Raw genomic sequence first — 23,903 nt, 5'->3', positions numbered from 1 at the left:
ACTTGACTGTTCGAGGAAACTGAGCACCTTTTTTTCCCTTTTTGTGCTGGTTCTGCCTAGCGGCTGGAGTTTGTTTTGTGGAGTAACATTCCTTTGGGACATTTTTGTGGATGAATCTGCATGCTCTTTTTGCTTATTCCTCCTATTGTTTGGAGTTTGTTTTGTGGAGTATTTCTTGCAAGACATTGGAATGATTAGGTCATTTGTTGCATTCATGTTGCAGCCGAGTGGACCGGCTTACTGAACATTCGTTTGACTGTTCAAGGAAACTGAGCGTTTTTTTTTTTTTAGCTGGTTCTGCCTAGCGGCTGGAGTTTGTTTTGTGGAGTAACACACCTTCGGGACAGTTTTGTGGATGAATTTACACGCTCTTTGTGTTTATTCCACCTATTGGTTGGAGTTTGTTTTATAGATTATCTTTTGCTGTGTAATTCTGTCTCACAAAATTTGTATGGAAACACCAGACTTGAGCAATCCGAAGTTGTCGCGGGGGTTCTCGTAGGCGTACATGGACTGTTTGAGTTTAGAGGAATGGATGCCAGTTGGCACTGTCGTGGGCAGAGTTAATGCGCACGTTTTGTTTTTTTCTGTTTGTTTGGTTCTGGGGGAAGTTCAGGTTTGATTGTTGCACTAATGGAATGTGGTCTTTATAATTTTGTTTTTGACACATAATCTATTTTTTCTTATATGTCAAAATGTCAAATGTTAATATGAGTGGATTGTCTCTCTCCACGTGGAATGTAAATGGGTTGGGGCACCCCATAAAAAGAAGGAAGGTTATTTCTCTTATAAAGCATAAGAAATATGATATAGTGTTTCTTCAAAAAACGCATCTTTCCCCGCAGGAAGCTGAAAATTTGTGGACAGGATGTGTAAAAATATTGGTCTTACAGATTATGGAGACTTTTGAACCCATCTGGAAGGTACTATACATTTTGTTGGTCAATCCATAAGATTTACTCTAGAATAGATTTTTTTTTATATCTAGATTTTTATAAGTCCCTCATTTCATCTGTTGTTGATTACTCAATTGGAAACATTTTAGTCTCAGAAATCATATAATTGCCTCTTTAATGTATCCCTTTTGCAAAATCCTGAATTCCAACTAGTGTTAAAGACTGAAATCAGTGTTTATATAGAGACCAACTGGTCCTTAGTATCCTCTGTGGGTGTGGCTTGGGAGGCACTTAAGGCAGTTCTTAGGGGCTGGATCATACAGTATGCTACATTCACCAAAAATCCAAAGCACAAGAACTCGTGGAATTGGAAGGGAATATTAAAAGTGCCAAGGCAAAGCTCAAGCACAGAATGTCATCTAATGGCCTCAGAGAATTGACCCGATTGAAATACAGATATAATACTATTTTTTCGCGGAAGTTGGAGTTTTGACTATACAGGTTTTGACTAAACTTCTGGCTAGATATATAAAACAGAGAGTCTTTTTCCACAAAATTCTCTTGATTCTGAGATAACCTTGGGAGAGCTTGGCGAGGTAAATAAGGCCTTGCCTACAGGAAAGGCTCTGGGGCCAGAAGGCTTTGCCGCTGAGTTTTTTAGATCTTATGCTACAGAATTGGCTCCACTTTTGCTAGAAGTTTATACGGAATCATTAAAGAATGGAAAGCTTCCGCCAACCATGACACAAGCCCGGATCAGTCTGATTCTTAAAAAGGACAAAGATCCAAGAGAGTATAAGAGTTACCGTCCAATTTCCCTGATCCAGCTAGATGTTAAAATATTGTCAAAAATTTTGGCTAACCAATTAAGAAAAGTTATGACATCTCTTACACATATAGATCAGGTGGAGTTTATTCGGGGCCATAACTCTTCTGATAACATTAGGCATTTCATTAATATCATGTAGGCAGTGGCGAATGATCAGTCTCCACTCGCTGCCATCTCACTTGATGCCAAAAAGGCGTTTGATACGGTAGAATGGGATTATCTTTTTAAGATTTTGGAAATGTGCAGGTTCGGGAATACTTTTATTGGGTGGATTAAGTTACTTTATAGACACCCGTTAGCAGCGGTTCAAACGAATGGATTAATTTCAGATTATTTTACTCTGGATAGGGGCACCTAGCAGGGTTGCCCTCTTTCCCCCTTATTGTTCAGCCGCGATAAGAAAGGAGTATGATTTTCCAGGGGTGATGGCAGGAGGTGTGGTGCATAAGCTTTTGCTTTACGCAGATGATATTTTATTATTTGTCTCCGACCCTACTAGATCTATGCCTTGCCTCCACAGAATTATTAATTCCTTTTCTAATTTCTCAGGATACAGAGTGAATTGGTCTAAATCCGAAGCTTTGGCTCTGACAGTGTACTGCCCAGTAACGTCTTTCTAGCCGGGCACCTTCCAGTGGCCCAAACAGGGCATTAAGTATTTGGGCATTTTATTCCCAGCAAATTTGTCTGATTTAGTTGAGTTAATTTTGATCCCTTAATAAAAAGGTTTTCGAGCGATGTGGGCAGGTGGGCTTCATTACATTTATCTATGATTGGGAAGGTTAATGTTATTAAAATGAATTATATTCCAAAATTTAACTACCTGCTACAATCAAACAGACCTTCATTTGGAATGGTAAGCGTCCTAGATGGCATTTTAAAAAGTTACATAGGCCGATTGACAAAGGTAGATTGGCCTACCCAAGATTTTGTTTTATTATTATGCATTCGGTCTCAGACATTTGGCTCATTGGTTGCTTCCACCTGAGAGAGAGCCCCTCCCTGCTTTTGTATTGAATTGGAAGTTCTTGCCCCTATTTCGCCATTGTAAAGCCTTTCTATCAAAATAATTGGAGAAATTAAGTTACACCCGTTATCTCGCATTTGCACTTGGTATGGACAAAAGTGTCCAGAGTGTTTAATTCGGACATTTATTTTAATGTTGCCTCAAGCATGTGGCTGAACCCAAAATTATGTATTAATAAGTCCCTCTTCTGCTGGACAGAGTGGATTGTGAGGGAGGTTAATATGCTCGGTGACCTATATGAGAGTGGAGTGTTGAGATCCTTTGAAAATATAGTTCAACATTTTGGGATTCCCAGGTGCTCTGTTCTATTTTTGGGAGTAGCATACACCCCCAAATGCGGCAGATACTCTGGGAGTGGTGATTACTGCTTTTGGAAAAGGTCATGAGGCATCAGTGTGTTACTCTCTGCTAATTCAGAGTCTGGGGGATGGAGCTTCAGCTTCTCTCAAGAGATTATGGGAGAAAGATTTAAACTTGGTATTGGAGGAGGGAGTGTGGGCTTGTCATGTGAGCCAGTCTCTTTCCTGATGCCAGGCGGTCAGATTACCCACATCCTGGCTCAGTATATCGACCTTACCCTACTAATATGTGGTTCGTCGTTCACTGTGGGGGAGGTGGATGCCGAGCCAGAGTCCCACGTCATGGCCACCAAGCCAGAGTCCCACGTCATGGCCACCAAGCCAGAGTCCCACGTCATGGCCACCAAGCCAGAGTCCCACGTCATGGCCACCAAGCCAGAGACCCACGTCATGGCCACCAAGCCAGAGTCCCATGTCATGGCCACCAAGCCAGAGTCCCTCGTCATGGTTGCTGAGCTAGCGCCATCTTTTGCCCAGGATCCTCAGTCTGCTCCATGCCATGTCACAGCCGCACCTGAGCCTGCTCCATGCCATGTCACAGCCGTGCCTGAGACTGCTCCACGCCATGTCACAGCCATGCCTGAGACTGCTCCATGCCATGTCACAGCCAAGCTTCAGTCTGCTCCATGCCATGTCACAGCCAAGCTTCAGTCTGGTCCATGCAATGTCTTAGGCTCACCTCTGGTCAACGAGCCAACGCCCAAGCCTGCCACGGTCAACGAGCCAATGCCCATGTCTGCCACAGTCAATGAACCAGCGTTGCAAGCCTCGTCCGTCCAAGAGCCAGCGTTGCAAGCCTCATCCATTCCAGAGCCATCTCTCACTGGGCTATTTGAGTTGGAATTGGTTCCTGCCCTTGTGCCCACCCTGAGTTCTCCTGATCAGCCAGTTCCCCCCAAGCCACCAGCTTGATCATCGCCCTCTGAGATATCCCAGACAAGGAGAACTTTCGAACCTCAGACTCCGCCTAGAACCTCCAAGCCCTGGAGTCCGCCTTGGCCTGTTGATCCCTTGACATCACCTCGGCTCTACGTTCCCTCGGCTCCACCGCAGTCCTTCAGCCTGTAGGCTTTACCGGGGTCCCTCATCCCTCCAGCTCCTCCTTGGTCTGTCAGTCACCTGGTTCCACCTTGGCTCTCCGATCCTCTGGCTATGCCTCGTCTCTCCGATCCTTCAGCTCCACCGGGGACCTCCATCCCTACGGCTCCGCCTTGGTCCTCAGTCCTACCAGCTCTGCCTCAGTCTTCCGATCCCCCAGCTCCAGCTTGCTTTTTTCAGTTTACATTTAACCAACATTATGTCAAAATAATACAAGCTTATCCTACTCAAATGCATGTGATATCAAATAAACAGGAATTAGGTTGGAGTTCATCCAAAAGTAATCCAAAAGCAATCAGATTAGATTACCTTAAAAATGTAACCCAAGGGATAATTTACTGACTACAATTTTAGTAATGTAATTTTTGATCAGTACCAGATTACAATTCAGAAGTAATCTACCAAGCACTATTCCTATGTGACTTTGAGGGTAATTGTCTACATCTATTTAAGGGATAGTTCCCCCAAAAATGAAAATTCTCTCATCATTTACTCACCTTCATGCCATCCCAGATGTGTGTGACTTTCTTTCTTCTGCTGAACACAAACAAAGATTTTTAGAAGAATATCTCAGCTCTGTGTGTCCATACAATTGAAATAAAATTAATCCATTTGACTCCAGTGGTTGAATTCATGTCTTCAGAAGTGATATAGTAGGAGTGGGTGAGAAACAGATCAATATTTAAGTTGTTTTTTGCTGTAAATCTCTTCTTTCATTTTCACTTTCACATTATGATTTATTGTAAAAAAAACACATTAAACCACTGGAGTCATTACTTTTACTATGACTGTCTGTGCTTTTTGTGGCTTTAAATTTCTGATCACCATTCACTTGCATTTTATGGAGCAGAGATATTCTGCTAAAAATCTTAGTTTGTGTTCAGCAGAAGAAAGAAAGTCATACACATCTGGGGTGGCATGAGGGTGAGTAAATGATGAGAGAATTTCATTTTTGGGTGAACTATCCCTTTAAAATCACCCTGGGAGCAGTTGGTTAAAAGTAATGCAGAAATGGCTAAGAAAAGTTAAGTTACCTCTGAGAAAAGGTCCAGCATCATTTGCTTCTAGATGCCACTTGGTTTAATATTTTATCATCTATGCAAAGAAATTCATACCATAAAGTTTGAGTTAAGTGTTCAAATAATTTTTGGGGACATTTAATACAATATTGTGTCAAAATATACCCCAAGTTTTGTTTATATTGTTACCCACAATCAATCTACACTTTTCTGTACAACATAAAGACAGAAAGAGCATGTTTAAGGCCAACTGTATCTTCAACAGTATAGTTTTAGAATAGCTCCAAAAAAGCTGAAATAGTACAATAGGGAATCAAATGGTTTACCACAGGCACAGCTCATAATCCTTAATAATCACAAGTACCTCCATGGTATTAGTGAGTGCCATCATTATTTTGAGATGTATTAGCAAGCACTGTGCACCTCAACATATGTCACTGGGCATGATATTGAATTAGCAGTGTTCAGTTTGGATCCTATTTTAATAAATAACAGCTATAAATAAATGTTATATGAGACTCTTTCTGAACGATCTGCCAAAAAGCCACTGAAACTTATTCAGGTCTTGACATTAAGCATTGTCATGTGCTTGTCCTCCAGACAAGTAAATTGGTAATTCACTTGTCAAAGTAAAAAAGTTACTTGTCCAGAGAGAGAAAAAAGGACATTTAAGTTACATGCTCAAGTAACATGTCAAAGTTTATGTTGTATATTTTTCTAAAATTATGACTGATGCCCAACTTAATAGTGTACCTATTTAATCAACTCAGTTCTCTGCGACAGAAATGTAAACTGCACTGGGTAGGGGAGGAGGCTATTGTCATATGGTAATTATTTTATGTTACGCATGGTAGTCAAATAAAGAAAAGCCTCCATCGCCACCATTAACAGCAGGGATGCTCATAGTTCTATGGAATGAGATCTACTTTTTCATCATGTTATTGCAGCAAGATCTACCATGTACAATAAAGTTTTTACATTAGCACAATACCAAAATTTCAGTTATTGGTAGTGAAATTTGATGATTCTCAATACCAGCTGTAATACCACAACAAATAATAAAACTAACTAATATGGTTTCAAGTTCTTATTCAAGTAATTATTCAAGACCAGTAAACGGTCAGTAATAAAATAACAATAAAAAACAGCAATGAATAGAAATATATTAAAAATAATAGAACAAAAAATACAAAGAAAATTCAGTGCAGCAGTAGGCTATCAAGTATTCAAGTAAACATTCAGAATGAAATGCAACATAAAACTGCTACTGGTCTTTACTGTATGATTATAATATGTAGGGCTTTACTGGTTGTTTAGATCAGTGTTACTATCAGAAATAATTAATAATTATTTCTGTAGTTATTAATTAATATTTAAATTAATCAATTGAATCTAACTCATTAAAACCTCATACGGGGCTCCAGTAAATGTAGTGTGCTACGTTTAGGAGCAAGTTTGGTTATTAGCAATAATTAATAATTATCAAAGATAATTATTAATTATTAAAATCAATAGAACATTGATGAGAATCAATGTTAGCTTTTTAAAATTATCAAAGATAATTGTTAATTGTTAACATCGATGAAACATTAATTAAAATTAACACTAGCTTATTGATCATTCAAATTCAACAATCATCAAAGATAATTATCAATTATCAAAAATCAATAGAATATTAATAAGGATTAACATTGACGGGGCACCACCCTGAAATCAGGGACTAATAACCAGATAGTATAACAGTCTCTATATTAGATTGTTTTCTTTGGAAAATCGACATCCGAAGAATATCGATTTTCGGGAAAAAAAAACAATGAGTGAAGGTTTGAATCCGAGCACTGACATCCCGTCAGCATGTGACACAGGTGTATGCAAAACAAACCAAAACACTTCTCTTTGTAATATAAACAAAGTTTATTTATGCAGTAATATCAATTAATAATTAATACAATGCAGTCAATAAACTTCCGACTTACAGCTACAAACTAAAGAGTGATATGATTAGATATGGAAATAAAATAATCCTATAACACATAAGGTGTGTGTGTGAGACAGTGTGTGTTTAGTATGAGAGAGAGAGAGAAGTGACAGCTCTAAAGCTGATTTCGCGATCGTGGGAGAGAAAACAGCTGTTTAGTTCATCGCTCAGAGACGTGGTGGACGGCTCGTAAACAGTCCCGCGTTATTTGACTCTTTAATGGATGAACTCGGTTGCGGTCTCACCCGCGATAGCGAAATTGCACAACAATCCAATTTGGTTGGACCATAATACAGCAAAACAAAATTGTGATAATTAATACCCTGAGTATTAATAATGAGCGGACATGGCGGTCCGTAAACTGTACAAGCAAAAACCTTGAAACACAAGGATAACACACTATAATATTCTATCTCTGCCCAGATGTAATCCTCTTACTTGAATCGCATGAGGACACAGGTAGAATGTGTTTTCCTCCGTCCTTTAACTCTGACCCGGTTCCTTGAGGCTCGGGTGATGACGGGAGGCCGTTTCCTCGCTCTGTCGGCGGGCGGTACGGCTGTTGATTCTCGGCGGGCTGGCGGAGAACTCAGAAATGTCGACTTGATTGAAGATGGAAGAGAAATCTTTAATCTCTTCACTTCTGTAGGCAAACGGATGAAGATGCGAATTGCTCGGTGGTCTCCTTTGGATCCGTTAGAGTGTTCGGTTGAACACAGAGTAATCTTAGCTCGTCCAGCAAGATGGAGATTGTATGGCTACGGTTTCAAGTCGGACGTTACTTACTTGTGCCACGAGGTTGCACCTGAGAGCAGCGAAGAGCTGCGTCCACACACTGCAAGCAAAGTCGCTGGAAGCAACTCACGAAACATTTCAGAGGTATTTCAACTCCTGATGATGTCATGTTTGAGGGACGTTCTGTTGTGTGCCTCATCCAATAGGAGTTAAGAGTTCGATCCTTTAGTGAGCAAGGCTTCATGGATTTGTAGTCTGTTTTGGACTCCCTTTGTTTGAGTTACGACTTGGAAGGTGGGGGCTTGAGTTAGGTTTTTACGACTGTATTAGGCCTGCCTTTGTCTTCTATCTGAATACATGAGGCCCAACAAATACATTCTTAATTTTTAAAGCTACTAAAGTTATTCAGTCAAGAGCAGTGAGTATTTTCTTGTTATGGTTGTTTGATTATTACAATGACACACTACACTAGACAGCAGCAGGTCTATTAGCTTACATTTATACCTATAAGTCCGACATTTTAATACAAATCCGTTTTTTTCTCCGCTGTTTCCGTTCACTTTAGACATCACTCTCTGTGTTTACATGAACCAAGACGGGCATTTTGGCAGAATTTTGAAATGTATTTAACCGTTCAGGCGCGCATTAGCCGAGCATGTTCAGCACACACACATACGCTGCCTGTCAATCAAACAGGGCGCAGATGTTACTAGATCACTTGCGAATTATAAAATTACGTGCTTTGGATTAATTTCAACAGCAGAATAAGAATATGAATTTTCTAATAAGTTACACAGGCCTAGGCTATCACAAATATAGCTTGTTATTTTTTTGTTATTTACATTTTAATCAGTCTGCTTGTCCGGTTGGGCAAGTACAATTCTCTTTCACTTGCCCCTTCAAATATTCACTTGTCCCGGACAAGTGGACAAGTGTTAATGTCAAGCCCTGTCATTCAATACATTTATTTCTCAATACCTTGGAAACATTTGATGACATGAGGAAGCAAATCTGTGTCACTGATGAGCGAGTGGCTAATGTGGTCATAGTAGTAATTATGCTCATGGGGGTTCCTTGTACCCCAGTCACTTCCAGAAGCCCTGATTGACTCAGGCATGTGGAATACCACCCATAATGGTTCCAAAATAGCAGGCTGGCCTCATCCCTGCTCCACAGTGAACAGTGATAAAAATCAGCTGTCATCCATTAGAGAGGGCCAGAGACAAGCACAGAGTGAGAGAGGACTACCGCTACAGACAGCATCAGAGAACAGGGTACAAGAGAGTGAGAGGAGCACTCACACAGACAAGCTGACAAGACATCATATAGGGAAATATAAAAGACTCAACCGGAAACTTTTAAGGGCAGTAAGACCTGCCAGCAAGAAGCAGCCAGCAATTTATTGTCTGTGAGTACAGTATTCAGTGTGTAAAGAGGCCTGTGAATTAATATTCATTTATCTTTGATATAACAGACTAAATCTTATTTCAGTCTAAATTTTGATTTGGAAAGCATTCCATTATTATAGTCAAGTGATGTGGGCTCTTATTGTTGTCTATGACTCAAACCAGTGCCTGGGAATTTAATATAAATGATCCATTGATGTTGAGGGACTTGCATTCTTAAAAAATGAAAATAACACAAAATGTACAGTAATTACAGTGATTAGGACATAATTTATGCTCTGATTAAACCTGAGCTTTAAAAACAAGGATGTTTATGAAAAGGGTTCCCACAGTCATGGAAAACCTGAAACACTAGGGAACTTTAAAATTGTGTTTTTCAAGGCTGGAAAAGTCATGGAAATTCATACATTTATTCTTATATAATGATCATAACACAAAATGTACAGCAGGTGAAATTTGCTCGCAAGCCATAAGTGATGTATGATTTGTGAGTGAATTATTCTTTTGAGCCGGTTCTTAAAAATTAGTCTAAATTATTTATTAGCGAAGTGGTCTGAATCTGAAAGATTTTTTTAAAATCCTTGTTCAGGGAAACACAAATTATTGGAAAGTTCATGAATAAATCATGTACATTTATTGGTCAAAAATTGTTGTAAGTACAATTTTTATAACTGGGAATTGTTTTTATAAATGCTCCTCAATTAAATTTTCCATCAATATTAAAGGTGATCTTTCTAGGTATGTAATAAATACAAAATACATACATTAACTACAGGGACTTACAACCAAACAGTAGCATAGAAATTGAATGCATCACCTGGAATCAAATAATTGGAAATGCAGTGGTGAATCTTGTTTAATTGAAGAAGAATTTTTTTTTTCTTTGTTTGGTAAAAAAATGTACATAATTATCTTCACACACCTCAGGGGTCAGCTAAAAATGCCTTTGTTGATACTAGCCTATTTTAAGTAGTGGTTTTAAGTTTTCATTGTTTTAACATCCTTTGAGTGCTCACAGGAAACTAAGAAAGACAGCTGAAGGGAATAAATACCAACTGCATATTACAATAATTTGGACAGCTGTCAGCAGTACAAAAGCACTTGCATTCTAGGACACTATGGCTGTGCCCTCCATTACTGCTCTGTGAGGACTGCTCCTGAATAGCTATGAATGGGCGTTGGCCTCTGTGAAACCTTTATTCAGCTGACATGATACTCTTTAAATATACACTCACTGAGCACTTTATTAGGAACTCTATGGTCCTTATAAAGTGCCCTACATGGTCTTCTGCTGTTGTAGCCCATCAAGGTTCGATGTGTTGATCATTCTGAGATGCTATTCTGCCACTACAGTTGTACAGAGTGGTTATCTGAGTTACTGTAGCCTTTCTGTCAGCTCAAACCAGTCTGGCCATTCTCTGTTGACCTCGCTTATCATTTCCATCAGCAGAACTGCCGTGATTGGCTGATTAGATAATCACATGAATAAGTACTTTTTATTGGTATAATCAGTGAGTGTACATATTTAAGCTACTTAATTAATTGTATTACAGGTGTAAATAAAAGTTTCTGTGGTTGGACCCATTTCTAAATTAAACAATTGTGAAATACCCATTGGCAATAGGATAACTATCGGCAAAGGCCTTTGATGAAGTACATAACCATATTTTACAATTCCTGCAGTCTATTAACTTGATTACACCATTTATGTCAAATTAGTCAGGCACTTTCATCACATGACAATGGCATAAAAATCAAGGGGAACTTAACACCTAATATTTGTAGTCCATAGAATAAAATGTTTTGCTGCTGCTTTTTAAAATTGAATATTTTCCCTTGACAAGGTACTTTATTACAAATCAGAGAGCAAAATATTCCAGACTTGTAAACAGTGTGATGATAGGTCTATCTCTTTCTGCAAAATGTAACGTCTAGCTGGACATTAGTATTGTTCGGCACTGTTATTCTGTGTGCTCATCCAGCTATGCAAACGCTTTAAGCCCAGACTCGTGAGTGGCGCCAGTGATGGGCCCTATCCTTTTGTCCCATGAGAGCTTACAGTGTGAAAAACAAGGTATGCTCGAAAATAGTCATTAGTTACAGCTGACAGACCTATGCTGCTAGCTAGTGCTCCTGATCTCTGGCAGAGATGCTTAAATGCTCTACAGAGGGAAAGCTTTTGTTGTGACTGGGCCTTGAAAGCTATAAAACAGTTGCCATGTTTATTGTTTGCTGTTCCGAACGGTAATTACATCACATTACACCAGTGTTTATACTTGATCTGCTCCAATTCAGCATTCTGAAACGCAGATCACGTCTAGCACACATCAGAGGTTTTTAATCGTTTGATAAGAAAAAAAGGGTAGCAACTAAAAACTAGATTTCTTTTCATTTTTTTATGTGTATTCTGAAGCTATGATATCTGATCAACCTTTTTTTTATTTAATGTCTTGCTATATTATAAGATAACAATTTTGAAGGCAAACCTTCATAATTATGTTGGCAAAACTATACAATTATGTCCTTCAAAAGGCAAAGATCACAATCCTGAATCAGAGAAGCTTTGTCACAGAATGTTTTGTCCACTGAGAATGAGAACCCTTAAAAAGGGGTCACACAGACTCCATTTGCTCTTTTTTCACATTTTACAATGGCATGCAGGCCATTATTTTGGTTAGTTAGATGCAGTGCCAAGAAATCCAATACAATTGCAATATTGTATGTTTGTATACTGAATGCAGACAAGGGATACATCTGAGATGTAAACAGACTACTGCTTCTCGCAATTGTCCTGATTTTGAATTTGTTTATTATAGCCAAATGTCTTTTAATTACACAACCATATACTGTTTCTGACTAAATAGTTTCCAAAGGCTTTTGAGGCATAATAATAGCCCACAGATAAAAAGCACACCAACACCAGTTCCACTCTATATATAAACCACTATCAATGAATCTGTTCACAGATCCACTAGATGGCCAAGAAACTAGGTCAGGTCACACTTGTCTTATTTCTAGCCCAGTTCTTGTTTTTCCAAGGTGGATTATGGACCACAATAGTAATGTTTGAAGAGCCCCGAGCATGTATTTTATTTTTTTTTTACATATCTTTATATTTGGATCAATAAGAATTAATTAAACGCAACTTTGGCTCAACCAATGGCGTGAATTTGGGGTGGGGTTTTGGGATCAGATTGTCTATTTAAACCCAGTCATTACTTTTGCAATTCCGTTTCACAAAATAAATTTCACACTTTACCTTTAAGTTATAAATCATTTTTGATTGTAGTTTTGTAATAATTTTTGTTCCTTGTATAAATTAGATGAGAAGAGACGTTTTAAGGCAGACCTGAAAGAATCTTCCTATCAAGAATACAAACAGACATACACATACTCTCCTACCCCGACTGTGAAAGACAGATCTGCCCTTTACCTGTCAAAGGTAGCAGCTGCAGACTTCTCAGGATTTACCGAACAGCAAGTGAGTGTCCACTGCATCAATCATATCACTCACACCAGACAGGCATCTACATATGGCCTTAAGGTCGAGTGCTCAGACTGGATGACACAAATGCATGCAATGCTGTGAACTCTGGTATAGGCTTATTTTACAGTACACAAGTCTCTCAATTCCTTTGTTGGCCAGAATTATCTTAAGTCACTGAATAAGTGATGTGTTATGAAATGCATTTTGATAAGAGATAATTAATTATTCATATAATCAGTCAATGTTCATAATTCTTACTCAGGGCAGTGTGATCCAAGAACACTTTGTCTCAAGTGGAAGGAAGAAACAAAGCAAGGTATGAACAACAGTTTGGGATGACTTTCAAAATAAGGATAATTATAAGAGCCTGCTGTGTGACTAATTACTAATGCTAATGAGTGTTGTGTGACTATTTTAGAAAAATATAGTGAAAATAATAGTATAGTATAATACTAGTATAATACTTATTATAAAACTTCCATGGAAAAGCAACAATAATTTTTTCTAAATTATATGGTTTCTTTATTACCATATTTCAATACTAGTAGCAGGATCATAAATTGCCATTAGTAAACAAACCATAATTATATCAAAATCACAGTCATGGTTACAAAAAAAAAAAAAAACATGGTCTTAATAATTTGAATAAAATGATTTGTGACACAATGAAAGCAAAGTAAGGAACAAATCAACTTTTTTACTTCATGTTCCCCCGATATACTTTATACGAAATCAAAGAACGATCAGGTGTGGTGTCATTTAGTACAAAATCTGGCCAAAAAGAAGGTGTTTTGCATCCGTTTCAGTGGTTCGTAACAGCTCGTCTGGGCGAACTTTCAGGAAAAATTCTTACCGACTCCTAAACATCTTCTAACATCGTCGGTAGGTTGACCTGGAGCTCCACCTACCTTGAAGCAGACAGATAATTTTGTTTACATTGTTCAGTCAGTCAAGTTCAGTCAACATGAACACACTGGTGTGCAGAGTTTTTAGCGAGCTGGTTCAAATTTACCTACATCTGTTTGATCGTTTGCTTAGAGACATTTTCCAAGACCATGTTATGCGATTTTTTTTCTTTACTTAGTTTACAAAAGGAATCAAATCTACAATACTCTCAAGTGCCCATTCACTTATGTGACATCTGCAGCGAAAGCCATTCACATATCTGCCCAAAGTAATATTTGCCTTTCATCATTCTTTTGTCTTTATTCTGCACATGAACACTTTTATACACTCATACACTCATCTTTGCAGTAATATCAGTGTCATCATAAATTACAATAACAGTGTAACCGACGCATATTATGGCCACGTGTTCGTGCATTAGCGTCATGAATTCAAAATGTAAACTAGAGTAATTAAACATTTTCTACTACATATATATCAAAGTCTTTCTAGCAAGTCAGTCCACTGGCGGCTTTCTTTGGAACGCTTTGCTAAGCTATTTTCAGTCATGAAAGTGGAGCTCGGAAACACCGAAATCTAAAAAACGGTTGGTCAAGATTAAGATCAAAGAACATATTTTAAACCAGCAGTAAAATCTGACAACATTGGAATCATAAATTGTGCTTCTTTACCTTTTAAAAAAGCACCAAACCTTTACCTTTTCTTTTTTTAAAAAACACAATTTTCCCGGCTTATATAGCTAATATGCATGCGCGTTCTTGAGTTGATTGACAGGCGAAGTCTATATCTAAAAAATGATTGCTCTTTTATCTGTAGGGTGGGACTTCCTTTCTACATCCTTGGACCGTTGGGGGTTCCAATTTCTACCATTAATTTTAATAGAAGTGGCACGTCTTTGCTAAATAGCCTCTGATATAAATATTACTTTAAATGATCATCGAGTGGTTAAAAAAACTTCTTTTACTGATCGTATGTGAATTCTACTCAGAGAATGAGACATAAAGTCATTGATAACACATTTTAATGTCACATTAATTAAGGTTTTTCTCATATCATTCATTCATTCATTCATATTTAAATGCTCCTCTAAACACCTCCCACAGCAGTGTGGTGGGAGTCTGAATGTTCGCAAACAATATACCGTTGCTTGGCTGTTTAGAACTTCTTTTTACCACTGAACTTCTCTGGAAGGATATCGGGGCCTTTAATCTGAAAGAACATTTTGGTAATAATCACATATATAAAATGCAAGGCATTAAACAATTTGTAGTTTATTTGTAACTTCCCTCACAACATCTTCAAAATCACAATAAAGATTTAGATATTCCTGCATTTCATATTCTTGTTTCATTTCACTATCTTAAGTAAAATACACATTAAAAATGTTGTCAAAATGTAATCACCCTCATGTTGTTACAAACCTGTATGACTTTCATTTTTTCTCGGTAACACAAAAGGAGATATTAGGCAGAATGTTAGTCTCTGTCAGCATTCACTTTCATGGCATCTTTTTTTCATACAATTTTGAAAAAAAAAATATTCTGCCAAACATCTTTTGTATTCCTCAGAAGAAAGTCATATGGAACAACATGAGGGTGTGTACAGTAATTGATGAAAAAATTTATATTTTCTGAAATTCCTATTCCTTTAAAAGAGAAAAAGTATAATAAGACTTTAAAAGTATATACTGTATATAAGCAAAAATGACAAGAATTACATGATTAACTGTTCCGTACTTTCAAAATACATACAACATAACCTCTCAAGCTTTCTCACAGAGAATAAGGTTTGGAAATGTGAAACTGTATTTGTTATGGAGTATGAATTTTGTACTAACAAGAAAGAACTCTCATGAATGGAGTGAAGACTCACTTACATTGGGTTGGTGTGCAGTGAACTAAACCAGCCATTCCCTGCTGAACTCTAACAGGTAAAGTATGGCTTTAAATGTAAATGCTACTAGCTAACATTTTAGATACTAACATATTATTTCATTTAAGTTTTTAATGAATAATTTACAGTTATGGCAGTTTAATTCATTGCATTATGGAGAGTGACTTGAGCCTTCATACATACTTCTTCTTTGTATCCAAGATGGCAGAAGTAGCCAAAGAGATAAAAGTGGCAAATGCAGCCAGTGGAGATGATGATTTACCTCCCCCTCTACCACCACTACCAAGACCTCAGGTTCTGGTGTCAGTTCAGCAGGATCTAAGTCAGAACGTCCTTCCTGTGCCACCACCAAAAGAAACATTCACAGAGTTTTACCAGCAACGACAAAAAAGTGAACTGAAACGGCTTTTTAAACACATTCATCCCGAACTGAGGAAGAATTTTGATGATGTTGTAGATGATGAACTGATAGAAGCAATAAACCCCCAAGCAGTAGATACAGCATATCAGGGAGAGGTCCAATCAATGCGTTGGATATTTGAGAACTGGACACTTGACAATATTGGAGGCCCGCATGAAACTAAAAAATTACTTGATGAGGAAACTCTTCATGGTGGGGATGTGAGGGGAAAATCCTCCTTGTTTGAGCATTCAACGTTGAACAGTCAACACACAACAGTTGGTGAGAGACCGGGTCTAGTTAAAGGAGATGTTCGCGCAGCCACCTGGTTATTTGAGACGCAGCATCTAGATTCAATCAGTAGGTCAAAAATGGAGGATGAGGAATTTGTGGAGGTTGTACTGAAGGAACCTATTCAGAAGGGAGATGTGAGAGGTGCACATCTCCTGTTTGAATCCAAGCCATTGGATGCCTTAGGCCGCTGCTGTTCTGTTGAAGATCAGCATTTCCTAACACTGAAATCAGAACTCCAGGAAAATAAAGGAGATGTGAAAAAAACTGTCAAGCTCTTCCAAGCAGATCCCTGTTGTGCACTTAGGGATATCAGTGGCAATATCCATGAGATAAAGTCAATTTGTAGAGAGGAAATCCAGAGCAGTAACTTCAAAACAGCACGTTGGCTGTTCGAAACTCAACCGTTGGATCTCATTAATAAAGGAACAAATGGTGTGCAAATCATTCGGGGGATCTCACTTGAGGAAGCCCAGAAGTGTGGTTTTGAAAAGAAGAGATGGATGTTCGAGACCCAGCCACTTGATGCAATTCATGAAGGTGTTGTGGAAGAACAAAAGTTCCAAGGAACTGTGGAGGACTTCTCGGGGGAAACAGATGTTCATAACACACTAAAGCTTTTTGAAAACCAGCCCCTATCATCACTTAAAGGAGAGTCCATGGGTGAAAGCTTGGAGAAGGAGGCAGTTGTTGGAGGAAATGTAGAATCCACCCTATGGCTTTTTGAAACACAGCCCATGGACACTCTGAAAGACAGCTATGAAGTGGGACAACTCACAAAAGTTGTGGTGTTGAGCAATGAAAAAGGAGAGGTTAAAGACAAAAAGCAGAAATTTGAGAAGATCGGTGCATGTAAAATGACACTTGACAGAGGGAGCAAAGTTGAAGAAGAAGAGAGAGGAGATGTAAAGACTTTCAAGAATCTGTTTGAAACCATACCTCTTAGTCACATCTCTGACTCTGAGAATACACAAACTCAAGTCAATGGCATTATTGCTGGGGATGTCAAAAGCAACCGTTCACTGTTCGAAACCACACCATTGTATGCAATTAAGGACTGTGCTGGAAATTTCCATGAGGTAACAACTGTCAGTCGAGAAGAATGCATAAAAGGGAATGTACAGAACTACAAATTGATGTTTGAGACAAAACCTTTAGACCAGTTTGAAGAAGGTAATGAAAAAATAGAGGTCATCAAAGGCATTACAAGGCAAGAAGACATGACAGGTGATGTGAGAACAGCCAAATGGATGTTTGAAACACAACCTTTGGATTACATACACTTAAAATTCAATCAGTCAGAAGTGGATTCAACTGTACCACATGAAAAATTACAAAAGGGTAATGTGAAGACATGCAAATGGCTGTTTGAGACACAACCAATGGACATTTTGTATGACAAATCAGAGAGAAACCAGGATGTACAAGTGGTTCCTAAAGCTAATGTGAAGTCACACACTTGGCTTTTTGAAACACAGCCATTGGATAACATTAAAGACAAAGAGGAATTCAGTTTGAAATTATGCAGTACTGTGCAGGAAGATGTAAAAAGTGACGTGAATGTGAAAACAGTGAAACACCTTTTTGAAACCGAGACTTTGGACAGGATAACAAAGCGAACAGATTCGGTCCAAAATATTAGATATGTCAGTCAAGTGGATGTTCAGTCTGGAGATGTCTCACATGTCAAAGAAATTTTTGAATCCAAGTCACTCGATGAAATAGGAAGCAAGTGCATCAACGAGTCAAACGTTGAGGAGCAGAACAAAGAAATCCAGTCAGGATCAGTCCATAAATTCACTTGGCTGTTTGAAAATCAGCCTATCTGTGACATCAGTGAGAAGGAAGATGGAATAACTCGCAGTGTCAATGATGTTGAGGGTGGTGATGTTGGAGGCAAGAAGTTCATTTTTGAAACATTTTCTCTTGATAAAATCCAAGATAAAAACCAACTACTTGAGCACCAGTCAATGAGTGTTGAGAAGCTAATGAGCGGTAGCGATAATGTGAAGTCCAGCACAATGCTGTTTGAATCTCAGCCTCTGTATGCTATAAGAGACAAAGATGGACAGTTTCATGAAGTTACCACAGTGAGGAAAGAGGAAATGGTGAGAGGAGATGTAAGGGGAGCAAGGTGGATGTTTGAAACCAAGCCAATTGATACCATTCAAGCAGACAAAGAAATTTACGTAATTCGTGCAGTTACTCAGGAGGATGTGCTCAAGGGTGACGTGAAATCAGCACGATGGAAGTTTGAGACACAACCCCTGGACTCCTTCACCCCTTGTGAAGGGCCTTCAGTAAGGGTTGTGGAAGATATAGGCCATGGACAAAATGTGCAACAAAGCAAACAACTTTTTGAGACTGAGAAATTAGCCCAAAATAAGTATGTGAGAATGGTGAGTGTCACAGATGTACAACAAGGTGATGTACGCACTTCCACCTGGCTCTTTGAGAATCAACCAATTGATACTCTAAAAGGTGAACCACATGAGCAGAATACCTTGAAAACTGTGCATCGAGAGGATAACACAAAGGGAGATGTGAAACGATGCACTTGGTTATTCGAGTCACAGTCTCTGGATAAAATAAAGAACAATGAATCTACTGAAGAATTTGTTTCGAAGGAAGAAATTCCCAAGGCAGATGTTAAAAGCACCACCTGGTTATTTGAGACCACACCACTGGACAAAATCACAGTGGAAAGCGTGACAGACATACTCTACCGCCTTTGCCATAATTCATTTATTCATTCGAATGGAATCATTATCCAGGCATATGATTATAAATATGTAAACATGGCAAAATATCAGTTTGTGAACAATATGGATCCCAAAGTTCAAAATGAGGAAGTTGTTGAAGGAAACATCAGGAACATAATGCTACAGTTACTCTTCAGACCAAACCTGAAATCTAAGGTTGTTCTCCTTAAAGAGGATGAACAAGGCAAGGTACACAGCACAGTGCTGGAAATTCCATTTCAACAGTCTGGATCCGCAGAAAACCCAAACGCAGAGTGCAAGACTCAAGAAGCAGTTAAAATCATTGAGAACTTGCTGGTGCAACAAAAAACAATCAAGACAGGCTTGATAATGCAAGAATCTGAAGGAGGCCAGCCAGAGATGACAGTCTATTCCCTCCTGTGTCAAAGAAGCATGGCAACTGAGTCTCATGATGTCACTCGAGGAGACGTCAAGTCCACCATTGGCAGCCTCCTTGCCACAGTCCACAGCCAGCAGACAAAAGCGTCTTGCAGATTGGAAGAAAATGAGAGGGGGAATGTTGATTTGTATAGAAACTGCATTGAAAAGGGTGACCTTTATTACCTTAAGGGACTACAGCAGGAGCTGTCTGAGGAACCAACATGCTCCTGGAAAGAGGAAATTGAAATTGTTCAAGGGGATGTAAAGGAAGCAAAGAAACACCTCAATCAACAAAGGGAACAAGTTGAAAGAACCATCTTGGATGTCGTACCAGGAGATGTAAAGAGCGTTAAAAAGATTTTCTCAGAGGCCTGCACAGACCTTGCCGTTGGAAACGGCGTACCAAAGGAGGAGATAATCAGAGGCAATGTTTTGTCTGCCAAGCAGCAGCTTGGTGAGGCACTCAAGCAGCCCTTCATGGTACAGAAAGAAGAAATAGTGTCTGGGGACATTAAAGCCTCACTTGAATCCTTGGAACGGGCAAAGCAACAAAGTATGTACTTGGAACGTGAGGTCATCGTACCAGGAACCATTTACGATCTAAATGTAGAAGCACAAGAAATGTGCTTGGATGACAATGAAAGAAAAATAATGAAGGATGAAATCATTTCAGGAGATGTTAAAGCAGCCAAAATGTCCCTGGAGAGGGCAAAGAACCAAAGCATAAGAGTAGAACGAGAACCTGTTACTCCTGGAAAGTTATGTAATCTAAACGATGATCTAAACGAATCATCTCAGGAACAAAATACCTCAACAGTGCAGCAGTCTACAACATCATCCTCAAGTAACCAGCGGATTACTACAACATTTCGAAAGGTTAGTGACACAGAGAAGGATCAGAGATCCACTGAAAGAGTATGTCATCAGAATGAAGTGGGAAGGAGAGAAGATGCTATAGGTGCTAGTACAGACAATAGCTCAGTGGGGCTAGATATCAATCCTCAGCTGTCTGAGATAGAGTCAGAAATTATAAGAGGGGATGTGAAGGCTGCTATTCAGTCTTTACAATGTGCTGCAACAGAGCAGAGAAGTGTAGACAGAGAGGAAATTGTAAGAGGTAACATGCAAGAGACTCTCCAGTCTCTGGAGAGGTCTAGCATTAACATTTTAAAGGGGATTACAAGGCAGCAATGTTATATAGAAAATCTGGACAGTCTTACACACATAGCAAAGTGAAAAATGACTCAGGGACTCAAGAATGCAAGCAGAGTTTTGTTTAACCTTTGCCCATATCTGATGCTGAATTGTTTTCTTCGGTTTCAGTGACTGGCAGTGAGCATCTGACCCTCTTGGCACTGAACTCAGAACCTATGATTAGTTCCAACTCTGACAACTCAAACCAGCTTTTTGCAAGTCATGGCAAACATCCACCACCTATCCCTCCAAAAACTGGTCATCAGGTTAAAGATCAGAAACCAGTTATTCCACCAAAACCATTGCATATCACCACTAATTCTGAATATATTGCAGAAATCCCACATATTTGTCAAAGCTCATCTGAGCCTGTTATTAATAACCCACAGAATCCAGTAATCCCACCCAAAATGATACCCAGCAAGAAAACTGTCTTGCATAAAAACGAAACTTGGAATTTTGAAAGCCCAGAGACTTCAAACCAAATTAAAGACAAGTTTCACAACAGTAATGAACCAGTTGAGAGTACAAAAGATCCTATGGATATTCAAAAAATGCAATATACTCAGCAATGGGTTCAAAACTCCCACATGGAACATATGGACACCCTGTCGGTCAGTAAAATAGAGAATGTTGATGATAATTCCATTGCTTGTAATACAGCAGGAATAGAGAAAAATGTAATTCAGAAGATAAATGCTGCTGAAGAAATCAGGATGTGTATGCAGAGTTACTCAAAGGACAAGAAAGAAATTAACATGGGATTTAAGGTTGCACTTCAGAATTTTGGAGAAAGGAAAACAGCATCTGTAGACAATATCTCATCTTTCCCAAAGAAAATTAAAGTTGTGCCAAATGAAATCACCCCAGAACAAGCAAAAGGCTTTAGAAACAACACAAATGGAGTTGACCTATACTTGCCCAGACAAGATAATAGTGGAGAGACCTCTACAACACCTGAAGAACTGCCTGTAAAGAGCTTAATAACCCTGAGAAGAAAGTAGTTTTGAGAGAAAAAAAAAAGCAAGGAGAGAGACTGAAGATGAGCGCCGTCAGAGGCTCTCCGTCCACAAAGAGGAGATGATGAGGGACAATGTAACAGCAGCCATGGAGATCTTTGAAAATATCATGAGACGAGAGGAACTGAAAATAATTCTGTCAAAAGTTCAAAAAATAGAGGGGGAGACCTCTGAGTTGGATGTCAAATCTTTGAAGACGTTATTTGTGAATGTGCCTGCTTGGATTGCCAATACAAAAAAGAACACAAAACAAAGACACAATCCAAGGGAGACAAGAGCTGGCACAGAGACAGAGTGGTTGAGAGATGATTTAGAGTGTTTCCTCTGTTCAACTTGAAAGAACAGACATTAGCTAAACCTTTGGACATTGAGGAGGCGATTAAAAAGGCTTTATATTCTATTTCAAATTTGAAGTCTGAGGCAGACATTGCTGGGTTGTCAGGCCTATTTAGTGAATCCTTAAATTCTACTATTAAAATGAGGAAAATAAGCATTGTGTCCAGCAAAGCAAAACCTGTACAATCTAAACAGGTACAGAGCACTGATAACAAGGATGAGAAACCCTTTTCAGAGCTGCCAAAAGAGGTACATCAGCTGGAGAAAACATGCTCAAATCTCCCTTCTTCCCCTTCCTTTATTTCCATTCATTCTGCTGCAAGAAAACCCCCACAGTCTTCCGCTGAAAAAAGCTCTGCCAGCCACATTTGTGGCCCTCAAAATCCTAGAAGGAAAGTCAGCATTCTTAAAGTACAAACAGTTCCTGAGGTTGCAAGTGGAATCATTGGAATTAAAACCGTCAGTTAGAAATATGAAGAGATAGATTGCTTCTGGAATAAATACTTCTCCCAGAGATCTACATTTGTTACAAGACAGTCTGAGACAGAATTGTCCTCCTCAAATGATGTTGTTACCAATCCAGGGAGGTATGAAGTAGTAACTCTACCCATTTTGCAAAGGTCTGGCCACACCTTCTCTTCAAATTCTGCCTGTAAAAGGAAAGACAGCAAAGTGTTTGTTACTTTTGATCATCTAAACACAGAAAAACATTAATCTGGCAGTTCATTCCTTTTGAAACAATATTTTTTAGGTTATATCATATTCATCTCAATTGTTTCTTTAAAATACATACATATTAGCTTAATAATCCTCATTTTTGTGTGTACAATTAAAAGTTTTATTGTGATGCTTGATCTATTTAAAGTTGCTATATGTAAGATTGACAACAAGTGTTTGAAATGGGTACTGCAGTCCAAATTCAAAATATTGTAGATTTGTCTGCCCCGCCCCAGACTTGAAGTTCATGCGGGTTGCTAGAATGTTGACATGCAAATTAGCCAACTCAGCATCCGTTTAAAGGATTTCTGGGCTTTAAGCTGTCTTCATCTTCCAAAGGCATCTCCAGTGTTTATCCTTGTTTTACTACGCCTCTGGTCATGGTGGTTTTTAGACGGATGGCGAGGCTTTTTAGGTCGGGTGGAATCTGTTATCTCTGATCCAGTTTGTTTGCTGGCTTCCATGGCTGCAGCATGCAGTGTAAAGATTTCTTTAATGACATATTATGGTCATTTTATGATTTAGTACAGTAAAAATATTACATATAGCACCTTTTAAAAAGTTGAGTAAGAGCAAGGATTTTTGTACTGTTGCAACTAAGTGTAAAAGTTTTTTTGATAAATATTTTTTTGTTTGTTTCATAAACTGTATATTAATTAACTTAAAAATAAAATATTTCAAAGCTCTATTTGTCATAATTATTTTCTTTTGAGCATATATAGGTTAGATTTAACTAGTATCTGAAAATCAATGATCAATGAAGTCATTATGTCCTTTTCTGTGGTAGAACCTAAAACTCAAAATATACAGAAGAACAGATTTGACCAGAACTGATTTGAAGTAGAATATATTTATTTAATTTTAAATGTAAAACTTTGCAATTAGAACTGATACATTACCTTACCAAAAATAAAATGTATCTTAAAAATACCATGCCATGTATGTTTAAAATACAATGATAGTATCCAGCCAATAAATACCTGTAATTTTAAAATAAATATTTTTTTTAGGTTTGTCATTGGAGGATCTTCATGCTCTGTCTACAGCATATCTTATATCATATACTGTATATCTTATATCATATATACTCATATTCCATGTATGTCTATATTGTTGCCTTAGTTCCTTTCAACTGCTAAAGAGATGTGCTCTGCGTGCCTGACACCAGTT

The 23,903-nt window shown here is 38.4% G+C and overlaps 1 protein-coding gene across 1 annotated transcript in view; it reads left to right on the top strand.

Moving 5' to 3' along the window:
• Positions 1–23,413, top strand: part of LOC127442835 (xin actin-binding repeat-containing protein 1-like) — a 32,013-nt gene extending 8,600 nt beyond the window's left edge. The window contains 7 exon segments of the mRNA XM_051701051.1: positions 12,671–12,828; positions 13,097–13,150; positions 15,835–20,632; positions 20,635–21,639; positions 21,642–21,676; positions 21,679–21,994; positions 21,997–23,413. Coding sequence (XP_051557011.1) covers positions 12,671–12,828; positions 13,097–13,150; positions 15,835–20,632; positions 20,635–21,639; positions 21,642–21,676; positions 21,679–21,994; positions 21,997–22,730 — 7,100 coding nt within the window. The 3' untranslated portion in view covers positions 22,731–23,413.
• Positions 23,414–23,903: the final 490 nt, after the last annotated feature.

The sequence above is a fragment of the Myxocyprinus asiaticus genome, chromosome 6 (genome assembly GCF_019703515.2).
Source record: "Myxocyprinus asiaticus isolate MX2 ecotype Aquarium Trade chromosome 6, UBuf_Myxa_2, whole genome shotgun sequence".
Taxonomy (NCBI): domain Eukaryota; kingdom Metazoa; phylum Chordata; class Actinopteri; order Cypriniformes; family Catostomidae; genus Myxocyprinus; species Myxocyprinus asiaticus.
This window is presented reverse-complemented; position numbering and strand designations above follow the sequence as displayed.